General features: G+C 47.7%; 1 protein-coding gene across 1 annotated transcript; it reads left to right on the top strand.

Moving 5' to 3' along the window:
- Window positions 1-283: 283 nt before the first annotated feature.
- On the top strand, window positions 284-11,494 carry Casq1 (calsequestrin 1). Its single transcript, XM_070000045.1, has 11 exons — window positions 284-926; window positions 2,971-3,055; window positions 3,829-3,929; window positions 5,021-5,132; window positions 5,731-5,804; window positions 6,126-6,256; window positions 7,543-7,588; window positions 8,043-8,097; window positions 8,316-8,416; window positions 9,134-9,208; window positions 10,864-11,494. The coding sequence occupies exons 1-11, from the start codon at window positions 648-650 to the stop codon at window positions 11,029-11,031; spliced, it is 1,227 nt and encodes a 408-aa protein (XP_069856146.1). The 5' UTR covers window positions 284-647; the 3' UTR covers window positions 11,032-11,494.
- Window positions 11,495-11,579: the final 85 nt, after the last annotated feature.

Raw genomic sequence — 11,579 nt, 5'->3', positions numbered from 1 at the left:
CCCTCCCCCAGCCCAGCTTCACTTACCTCGGACTCATCTTGTCTTATTTTTAGATCCAGCTTCTCTCTCTCTCTCTCTCTCTCTCTCTCTCTCTCTCTCTCTCTCTCTCTCTCTCTCTCATCTCTCTCTCCCTCTCTCTCTCTCTCTCTGTCTCCCCCTCTCTCTTTTCCTTTCTTAATATGGTGATGAGCTCTTGGGCCTGCGTGGGGGACAGGGGCTGAGGAACCTTGGTCTTAGGGGAGGGGGAGGGAAGGAGTGTCTGGGAGCCTGGGGAAGAGGGGTAAGAGGGAGGTGAATTCCAGCACTCACGGAGCTGTCCTGGCCTCAGAAGGTTATCTGTCTCTCCTGCCAACCACAGAGACATATTTAGACAGGACCAGGTGGAGACTGAGGGGTGCCAATTTCAGGGGGCAGCTCCGGTTCCCTCCCCGCCCCTTGCTCCTATTCCTCCTCCTGACCCTTTTCTCTTGGCCCTGTCAGGCAGTTTCTCCAGGACCCAGCAGTGTCCTCTGTCCATTTCTCTGGGCCACTCCCCACCCCACCCCCCACCTAGAGCCCCTAATTCAGGATTTGGTACCTAGGGACCCCTCCCTACCCCAGCTAATCTTCTCTGGACCAGGAGAGCAGACCCAGATCCTACTACCTCCATGAGCCCTACAGCCAGGATGGGGGCCAGAGCAATGCCCAGGCTGAGACTGGCACTGCTGTTACTGCTGGTGCTAGGGGCACCCAAGTCAGGGGTCCAGGGGGAGGAAGGTCTGGACTTCCCTGAGTATGACGGCGTGGACCGAGTGATCAATGTCAATGCAAAGAACTACAAGAACGTGTTCAAGAAGTATGAGGTGCTGGCCCTCCTCTACCACGAACCCCCTGAGGATGACAAAGCCTCACAGAGACAATTTGAGATGGAAGAGCTAATCCTGGAGGTGAGTAGTGGGGGCTGGGGTGGCACAGGCCTACAGAGCTCACCTGAGTCACACAGCCCCACGTGGCGCTCTCACGGTGGGATCTGGGGGTGGAGAGGAGCATGGCCGGACCTCTCTCTTGACCAACAGAATGCAATTGGCCTGTGGTCTTTGCCAGATGAGAAACAGACACAGAGACCCAAAATCCTATCACAGAAAACTTTAGGGGGCGGGTGCTATTGGGAGGGAGGTCCCTGTCATGTTGTAGGAGGCAGTGGTACAGGGTTTGGCAAGGAAGAGGATGAGAGACAGCAATGGAGGCACTTGGGAAGCAAAGGGAAAACTCAGGGCAGGCCTGTGCATTGCTCTTCCTCACCCCACCAGATACTCCCCTAGCCAGGCATGCCCCTCTCCACACCCTTAGGCTACACCCCAAAGAGCTCCAAGCTGATCATAAGTCCCATGGCTTCTTGACGGCTGTATGTTTACAAGTCTCCTAGAAACCACCATACCTCCCACTGGCCTACCACCTCTTTCTCTTTTCCTTTCCCTGCCCCAGGTCCCCCCATCTGTCCCCACTGGATCAAGCCAATGTCCTCATTGGAAAATTCTTATAAAGGAGATTTCACAATGCTTCCTCCTTCCACTCCTCACCCTTTATCTGCCTAAGTAGAGAGGTTATTATAAAAAGAGAAAGAAGAAGAAGAAAAGCCTAGGGTTGGAAGATATGGTCACATATCATGTAGGAGCTGGGGCATGTTTGAGTTTCCTCATCTGAATTTCTCCCGCCCCTTCTCTGGCTTGGTGGTACAGAAAGGCCCCAGCTTGTCCAGAGCTTGGTGCATTTGGGGATAAGCTATCAAGACCAAAGGTGCTCAGCTCTGTGTATCCCCACTGAGTGCTGGAACAGGCCATCTGATTAATGAGCCATGTATTTTTATCCTGACTGCTTGGTAGCCTCAACCATCCACCTGCTACCACCTCCCTTTCCTTCCACGGAAGAATCCCGGCACCTGAGTATTGGGTGGGGGTAATTCCCACAGCACAGGGAACCAGCTGAGTGCTGTCCTGGGAAGCTTGGGGGTCAGGGCCTTCCACATGATAGTGAAGCCTCAGCACTGGCTGAAGGATGTGTGAAAGGGCTATGGGAACTGGACAGAGTGCCACTGGAGAGCCAGAGCAGGCTAGGTTCAGCTACCTGCATCTCTCTCTCTCTCTCTCTTCCCCCTCTCTCCTCTCTCTCCACTCCCAAAGGTGATAATGATGATCTCTATTTCCCACTCTCTGACCTTCCCCCTTTCTCAGCAGTATGACCAAACTCTTCTCTACCACCACCCTCCAAAACTTGTGTTGGAGTCACTGGAAGGCTCCAGAGATTTTTAACATCACCCCCACACTCATCTGGGCCTTTGATCAGGATGAAGGCAAGGCCCACCCCTTCAGGAGGAAAGGGGCCTTCAGAGCCTCTGAAGCCAGACTACTTAGTACCCTCAGGAGCTAGGAAGTATTCAGTCTGGTGCCCCGAAACTGATCATGAGCACAGTTGCAAATGAGCATTACTCATGAGCTTCACACAAAAGCCAAGCCAAGGTCTAGGACTATGGCTCAAGGGGTAGAATAACCTGCCTAGTTCAAATCCCTAGATTCTAAAACAAGTAAAAAGTTGAGCCAAAGACAGAAAGCATAGAGTTGTGGGGATCAACCCGGGGCCCTCCTGCACCTCAGATGACCCAACATGAAAGCATGAGATTGGGGAGGGGGGTTAATAAGAATTGCAAAGGCAGCCGGGCGCTGGTGGCTCACGCCTGTAATCCTAGCTACTCAGGAGGCTGAGATCTGAGGATCTCGGTTCAAAGCCAGCCCGGGCAGGAGAGACCGTGAGACTCCTATCTCCAATAAACCACCAGAAAACCGGAAGTGGAGCTGTAGCTCAAGTGGTAGAGCACTCGCCTTGAGCTGAAGAGCTGAGGGACAGTGCTCAGGCCCAGAGTTCAAGCCCCACGACCGACAAAAAAAAAAAAAAAAAAAAAAAATTGCAAAGGCTAATTTTAACTCTAACTTCCAGTTAGCAGCCCAAGTCCTAGAAGACAAGGGTGTTGGTTTCGGGCTGGTGGACTCTGAGAAGGATGCAGCTGTGGCCAAGAAACTAGGTAAGGAAGGGGGGAGAAAGTTTCAGGAAGGGGAAGGGAATGCAGGTCTGAAGAGGCTTCTGTCGAGGCCCTGGGCTTGGGAGCTCTTCCACTGAAAGGAGAAATTGAAAATACTGAGATTGAGAAGATAATGGCTGCAGAACCTTATAACGACTCGTGCTCAAATCCTCGTATGAGGTGAGGATGGTCTTTTTCCTTGCTTAGAAAAGGCTTGGAAGGGAGAAGACAGGCTGGGCTGGAGAGCAGGCTTCCAACTCCTCCTCCAACCCCTCCCCCTCCACAGCTTTAGCTGGTTGTTTCTGCATGCAGCCACCAGGAGGCAGCACTGGCTCAAAGCCAGACTCCGGATGTGGATGGGGGAGGGGAGGGGATGGTTAGTAATAATGAAGTCATCTGGTCAGCAATCACCAGTTGAAGGGCAGGACAGAGAATTCCAGCTACTGGAATCTCCAGGGAAGATAGCAGGAATATTTGTCTCTAGTTAACGGCTGGCAGGGAAAGGAAGCAATATTGCTAGAATCTGTGTATTTCTATGTCTTCCCTACACCCTACCTGATCCTCGCACTTCACTTTTCCCTAGAACTCTCTAAAACAAGGTTAGCCTCCTGGGCTAAATGCAGGGACATGCACATCCAGGGTGTAGCAGTTCAGGATGGTGGAGGTGGGTAGGTTAGGGAGAGTCCAGTGGGATTATCCGGTGAGCTGGAACCCAGGATTTGGACTTCTGACTCTGGAAGTTTGGGACTGTGGCTCACCTGTCACTCTCTGCCCAGGTCTAACTGAAGAGGACAGTGTGTATGTGTTCAAGGGAGATGAAGTCATTGAATATGATGGTGAATTTTCTGCAGACACCCTGGTGGAGTTTCTGCTTGATGTGAGGATTCTACCTTGATTTTATATTCTGCTTCCTCTTTTTTACTACTACTAACCCCAACCCTATCACCTTCTCCACACACACACATGCATATACACTACACATACCTAACATACAACACATGCACCGTACATACTGGACACACCATGCTTGTACTACATATGATATAGAGCATGTCCATAACACATATAACATACACATAGCACATGTCACACAATACAATGCAATACAATGCAATATGCATATCATACAATCACACATCAGACACAATATATACAACACACACTCCACACATAAAACAACCACATAAACATGACTATAACATAAAAAACACCACTTTTTTTTTTTTTTTGTCGGTCATGGGGCTTGAACTCTGGGCCTGAGCACTGTCCCTCAGCTCTTCAGCTCGAGGCGAGTGCTCTACCACTTGAGCTACAGTACCACTTCCGGTTTTCTGGTGGTTTATTGGAGATAGGAGTCTCACGGTCTCTCCTGCCCGGGCTGGCTTTGAACTGTGATCCTCAGATCTCAGCCTCCTGAGTAGCTAGGATTACAGGCGTGAGCCACCAGCACCCGGCTAAAAACACCACTTTATATGCACAGAGCACACATATACCTACCATAAATGATCCAACACCATACTTATATCACATATATCATATGTACATGCAATACTTGAAGTATATAACATATCACAGCACATGTATATCACATGACCACACATGCATATCACAAGCAATATATAAGTACATCAAACATACCCAACATGCTTTGATCACACACACATGCCACCCATCACCTACCATATATATGCCACAACAAAACTACATGCCTTATATGACACATAGCACACACAATGTATTACATGCATCATAATCACCACACAACATGTATTATGTACTTATGCTCAACATACCAGATATAAAACATACAATGCACACATCATACAAACTATACAACACATACACACACACACACACACACACACACACACACAACACATTATAATGTAGTCCCTTCTCCCTAGAGATCCCACTCCAAGTTCTGCCAGTGAGGACGTAAACATTCTTCTTCAATGTCCCTTCTTCCAGGTCCTAGAGGACCCTGTGGAATTGATTGAGGGTGAACGAGAGCTGCAGGCATTTGAGAATATTGAAGATGAGATCAAACTTATTGGCTACTTCAAGAGCAAAGACTCAGAGCGTGGGTAACCTTCAACCTCTACTCTTCCCTTCCCTGAACCCCCATCTCACCTGCCTTGCCTCCTTACTCCAGCAGCATCTATTCCTCACTCCTTGCCCCTCTTCGTCTTTTTTTTTTTCTTGTCTGTCATGGGGCTTGAACTCTGGGCCTGGGCACTGTCCCTCAGCTCTTCAGCTCAAGGCTAGCGCTCTACCACTTGAGCCACAGCACCATTTCCAGTTTTCTGGTGGTTAACTGGAGATGAGAGTCTCACAGACTTTCTTGCCTGGGCTGGCTTCAAACCACAATCCTCAGATCTCAGCCTCCGGAGTAGCTAGGATTATAAGCATGAGCCACCAGTGCCCAGCTCCCCTCTTCTTGAATAATCAGCTCCAACATGTGTTCTAACCACCCTGCACTCTGGGGGAGGGGGTTTCCACATACAAGCATTTCCACCATTGCACCTCCCCCCAATATAGCCCTGCTGTATTTTACCTCTCTCAAAGGACTAGATGGGGTGGATGGGTCTCCCAGCATCAACTTCACAGACCAAAGCAAGGGGATGGAGTGGCTGGTAGACCTTGATTCCCCAGAGACTGACTGTACTTTCCTTCCTCAGATTACAAAGCCTATGAGGATGCAGCCGAAGAATTCCATCCCTACATCCCCTTCTTCGCCACCTTCGACAGCAAGGTGCTCCTTCACGTGGGCATGTTGGGTCTTCCTTTACCCCTAAGTTGCCAGAATGGATGGGAACCTGGTCCTATCTCATATGCTGGCACTCTCCACCCCAAACTCAGCTCCTCTGCCCCATAGATTTACAATATTTAACCCACTTTCAATGAAATTTTAACTGAAATTCAGAGAAGACACTCATCCATTGACCAAGTGGCAGTGACAAAGACCCAGCTTCTTTGATTCCCTTTCTAATATGTGTTCCTAATATGTGTTCCTTCACAATACTGTTTGTCACTATGACCCTGAACCTCCTTCTTTTCATCCCCTTCCCCAAAGGTGGCAAAGAAATTGACCTTGAAGATGAATGAGATTGATTTCTATGAGGCCTTCATGGATGAGCCTGTGACCATCCCAGACAAACCCAACAGCGAAGAGGAAATTGTCAACTTTGTGGAAGAGCACAGGAGGTGGGAATGGGGTTAAGTCTGTGAGATAGACCGGGAAACCTCAGCTAAGCAGGAAGCTGGTCTCTACTGGAGGTGAATGCTCTCCAGGCATAGAAGTTTTGCATACACACACACACACACACACACACACACACACACACACACACACACACACACACACGCACGCACACACACACACACACACAGGAACTTAGCTCTATGACCTACACAGAGAAGGTCTTGTGCAACTGTAGATAATTCCTTGCAATGCTGATTGTGACCTCAATAATCTCTGTCAACAAATGATCAGTGAGTGTTTGTGGTCTGACCAGGAGTTGTAAGGTACCTTCTACCTCTATTGTTGTATTTAATCCTGTTTAACAATCACAGTGAAAGAGCTTCCACTGAGAGTAAGCACCAGAGCTGAGTTTTTAACCCTGAACTGCCCCGTGCTCTTTCTCATACATCATACCAATATCTTTCAACAGAAGTGAAGAAAAGAGCAGGCAGGGAAAGGGTTCTGTCCCTTCAGTGGAGATTTGGCAATGTCTGCAGACATTTTTGGTTATGGGTAGTGCTGTTAGTATTTAGTGGCTAGAGGTCAGAGATACCACTAAATACCAGATAGTGCACAGGCATCTCTCCACAACAGAGAATTATCCAGACCCAAATGTCAGTAGTCCTGAGGTAGGAAAACCCTGCCCTATACTCATACGTAATTCTCTTCCTTCACGTACTACACAACTGGAAACTTCCACTCATCAGCATAAATACTACTTACTCTCTCCCAGGAGATTATGGTCTCCTTCACAGGGAAGGAACATGTTTGCCTGCTGCAATGTCTACTCAGCACCTAACTCATGGCTTAGCACCTACCAGACCTTCCATTTATTTATTTGTTGTTCTTTTTTTTATTTGTTATTCTTTTTATAGTGAACTCAGTGCCTTATGCAGGTGAGACAAGCATTCTATCACTGAACTACATCCCCAGCCCAAGTCCTCAATTCTATTAAACAAATGAGTGGATAAAGAAGCCAATGAATAAGTAATTCGATTACCACCAGTTCTTACCTTTCTCCAGAAGGTCTCTTTCTCCAGCCCCCTTGCAGCCCCCTTCCTCCTGCTTTCAAACCATGTAATGATCTGGGCCTGGTGCCCAGAGCTTAGGCTTTGCCAGATGGCTTTGTTCAGGGCTACAAGCTGTCTAATGGCCTGAGTCTGACCCAGAGGCAGCCTGTGCTACAGGGACCCTCTGTTATAGGGAGGTATCCTCATTCACCGAGTAAGGGACCCTCTGTCTCTTCTAGGTCAACCCTGAGGAAACTGAAGCCTGAGAGTATGTATGAGACCTGGGTAAGTGCTCCTGGCCAGGATCAGGCTCTCAGGGAACAGAACGGCTAAAGCCCTAGAAACAGCCTTCCCAGCTGCCCTTCATACCTACCTGTAGAAAGAGAAGTGCAAGGTAGGGGAAAGAGCAGTGAAGAGGAAAGTGTTGGGTTTTTTTCCCCTGTTGTTGTTGTTCTGAAAACTTTCAGGAATCAGGAGATAGACACAGGTAGAAGGTGAAAGGGCCAAGCCCCAAGCTCTGGGGTAAAGGAATGCACAGAGGAGGCATAGGGTTCTGAAGTTCAAAGGGACAGTGTCACTAGGCAAAGGGCCATCATCAGAAGAATATACCTGGTCCCAAAGCTGGCTTTTCACACAATTCAGGGTCAAGGAACATCTAGAGCTTGTCTGGGTTCTCTAGCCTCAGGGAGTACAGGAGTCATTACCCAGCTTTTCCTCTCACCACCCCCCACCCCAACAGGAGGATGATCTGGATGGAATCCACATTGTGGCCTTTGCAGAGGAAGCTGATCCTGGTAAGAGAATGATACTGGATTGGCCTGCAGGAAGGCCAGGGGGGTGGGATGGGTGTTGATTGGAGCGTAGGCCTCACATGGGAAGCATTCCCCAGGCCTTTGCAAGCAGCCTGGAGCTAGACACGTGGAGCTGTAGGAGGCTAGGAATGATACCTGAACTCGCAGTTCCTGTGTCCCTTTCCTGCCATCTCATACTTCTCATTTCGGTTCCTTCCAAGATGGTTATGAGTTCTTAGAGACTCTCAAGTCTGTGGCCCAAGATAACACTGAAAACCCTGATCTGAGCATCATCTGGATTGACCCTGATGACTTCCCCCTGGTAAGAGGCCTGCTCAGGCACTACTACCCTGACTCAGAGCCTTAGACTATGGCACCTTTGGATCAAGGGCTTTGTTTCAGTCATGCTCTCCATCTCTGAGCTGGGGAGTATGCCTGTTGCATACTCAAGGGTACTGTGAGCATGGAAGGGAATGAAGATGGGAAGTGAGTCACTGGAACCTAACACACATCTGTCAGAGCAGAGACTGGGCAGGTAGTCTGAGTGCCAGGGCTGGGTCCTAGAGAGAAACAGCACTCTGCTGAGCAGTTGGGCACAATAACCCTGCACATGAGTATAAACACTCATTCATAGGTTCAAGATAGATTCCATGTCTCAGGATGATTTCTATCTCAGGTGAATAAGCCAACAAAAATGTGAGGAATGTTGGTGATTACCTCATGTGAGAGATATAGAAACTGAGGGCCAAAGAGAATGACTTGCCCAAAGTCACAAGGTCAATCCAATAGTGGATTCAAAAACACAATAGGGAGTTTTTTTTTAAATCTACTTTTCCTTAGAAAGGAGGAGCTTTTGGTACATTTCCTCTGGGATTCCCACTCTTTTACAGACCAGTGCTACCCGGGGCCTTCTGGCCTTACTGTGCCCCCATCCATTGCTAGTTCATGCTATCTGCTCTATGTCTGGGCTTACCCTCACCCCAGTAGACTTGGGTATTTCTAAACTCCATTAAGCTGCCATATTTGGATCTCTTTACAGCTGGTTCCATACTGGGAGAAGACATTTGACATCGACTTGTCAGCCCCACAAATAGGAGTCGTCAATGTTACTGATGTGAGTTTCCTTCCTTCATCCTGGGTTGACCATTACTTTACTTTTTTCTCCATCTCTCCTCCCCTCTACTAAGTAGGAATTGAGTGCTTTCCAGAAAACAAAGCAGACATGCTCAGTCTAGTGGCTAGACTAATTAGCCTGGGGGAGGGGCAATGCATAATGAGAACATGCCTCCATCATTCATTATAATCCTCTATGGAGTCTTGATTGAAATTGTCTCTTCCATGGTATTCTTGGAGCTCACCTGGCATTGGGAGTATGACAACATTATCTATTCTGTCTATCTCCTCCAGTAGACTTTTGAGAATTTTTTTTTTCTTTTGGTACTGGCATTTGAAATCAGGACCTTGTGCTTGCCAGGTAGATAGATTTACAGCGTAGTCATAACTCCCTCTTGACTGACCGATTCAAGGATGGAAATCTTTTTTTTTTTTTTTTTTTTTGTCGGTCGTGGGGCTTGAACTCTGGGCCTGGACGCTGTCCCTCAGCTCTTCAGCTCAAAGCGAGTGCTCTACCACTTGAGCTACAGCGCCACTTCCGGTTTTCTGGTGGTTTATTGGAGATAGGAGTCTCACGGTCTCTCCTGCCCGGGCTGGCTTTGAACCGCGATCCTCAGATCTCAGCCTCCTGAGTAGCTAGGATTACAGGCGTGAGCCACCAGCGCCCGGCAAGGATGGAAATCTTATGCACACATAGTAGGTGCATCAAATCTGTGGTTTAGTTAAACTGAGTAGTCCACAGTCTTTGCATTCATAAAAGTCTAAGACTAAGGGATAGGTAAGTATTCTATTAACTACAAGGCGGATTTGATAAACTGCATAATAAGATACAAATAAAATTCTGAAAAGACATAGAAATCAGTGATTTCTGCTTGAGAGAATCAGAGAATCATTTAAGAGAAAGTGGCATTAAAATGGAGTTTGACAATGGACAAGTATTTTAATGAGTGAAGTTAAAGGGAAGGAATTTCCAAATTGAGGAAAAAGCAGGATGGAAACATCAAAAGCCCAAAAATGAGTATCATGTTTGGCAACAGGCAAGTAGCATGTTCTGTGATTTCATAGCCTACAAATCACTGAAGCTGATACTGGAAAACCAGTGACATTATTCTATTGGCCATGAAGAGCCACAGTGTTTTTTGTTTTGTTTTGTTTTGTTTTTGTCAGTCGTGGGGCTTGAACTCTGGGCTTGGGTGCTATCCTTGCACTCTTTAGCTCAAGGCAAGCACTCTACCACTTGAGCCACAGCGCCACTTCCGATTTTCTAGTGGTTAATTGGAGATAAGAGTCTCATGGACTTTTCTGCCCGGGCTGGCTTTTTGAATCATGATCCTCAGATCTCAGTCTCCTGAGTAGCTAAGATTACAGGCATGAGCCACCAGTGCCTGGCTCCACCAGTGGTTTTGCACTAAGGACATAATGGAGACCTGGGTTTTTGGAAGCTTTTTATGGCAAAAGTGCAAGAAAAAGATGGAAGGAACACCTTTGGCCAATCCAACTTTCCACTTTCATCTATTACTGTTCTAAGCTAGATTATCACCTAAGCACTTTCTATGGCCACTCACTGAAAGATGAAAGGAGGGAGACAGAGTGGGAAGCCAGTCTAAAGACCCGCACTGAACTTAGCTTCCATCTCCTGCCTGTGCTGTCTCCTAGGCGGATAGCATATGGATGGAGATGGATGATGAAGAGGACCTACCTTCTGCTGAGGAGCTGGAGGACTGGCTGGAGGATGTGCTGGAGGGTGAGATCAACACAGAGGATGATGATGATGATGATGATGACGACGACGACAATGATGATGATGATGATGATGATGACTAGTAGTTCTGACAACTATTTCCCAGCCCCACCTGCTCTCTTTCTATATCTCCTACCTTCTTTGTGCTCTTCCAGGGACACTAGGTCATTCTCTGCCATAAGGCCAGTTGGTCTGTATTTTGGGTGCTGATATCCTGGTTCCCCTCAACTGATGAGGAAAGGAGCTATTTCTTTTTAGATACCAGCTCAACTCTCTCATCTGACTTCTGTTTCTTATTCCCTAACTTACTTGTATCTATTTTTTCTCTCATCGCTCCTCACATTCTTTCATTTTTCCTCTTGCCATTATCTAGGGGTCCCATCTCTCTTGTTCCTTCCATCGAGGCTTGCAGTCTTTCCTCATTCTCTCAAATCCTGCATCCTTCTGTCTTGTCTCTGGCCAGGAGGAAGGGAGGTACTGTGGGGCTGTATCTCAGCCATCTCTTGTTAATGTATTTGGGTCAAATGCAAGGCCTCAATAAAGAGATCTGGGACAGAATGAGCAAGTGTCTGTTGATGAATTCTCACCCTTGTGGCAGGGGGAGGTGGTCACAGGATGGGAGATTTAAGTG

Source organism: Dipodomys merriami, unplaced genomic scaffold (genome assembly GCF_024711535.1).
Source record: "Dipodomys merriami isolate MVZ:Mamm:240054 unplaced genomic scaffold, mDipMer1.0.p SCAF_56, whole genome shotgun sequence".
Lineage (NCBI taxonomy): Eukaryota > Metazoa > Chordata > Mammalia > Rodentia > Heteromyidae > Dipodomys > Dipodomys merriami.
This window is presented reverse-complemented; position numbering and strand designations above follow the sequence as displayed.

Coding starts and splice junctions, on each gene's coding strand:
- Casq1 (XM_070000045.1), top strand. CDS start 648: ATGAGCCCTACAGCCAGGATGGGGGCCAGAGCAATGCCCAGGCTGAGA. Junction 7,589..8,042: donor AGAGTATGTATGAGACCTGG/GTAAGTGCTCCT, acceptor CCACCCCAACAG/GAGGATGATCTGGATGGAAT. Junction 9,209..10,863: donor GAGTCGTCAATGTTACTGAT/GTGAGTTTCCTT, acceptor GCTGTCTCCTAG/GCGGATAGCATATGGATGGA.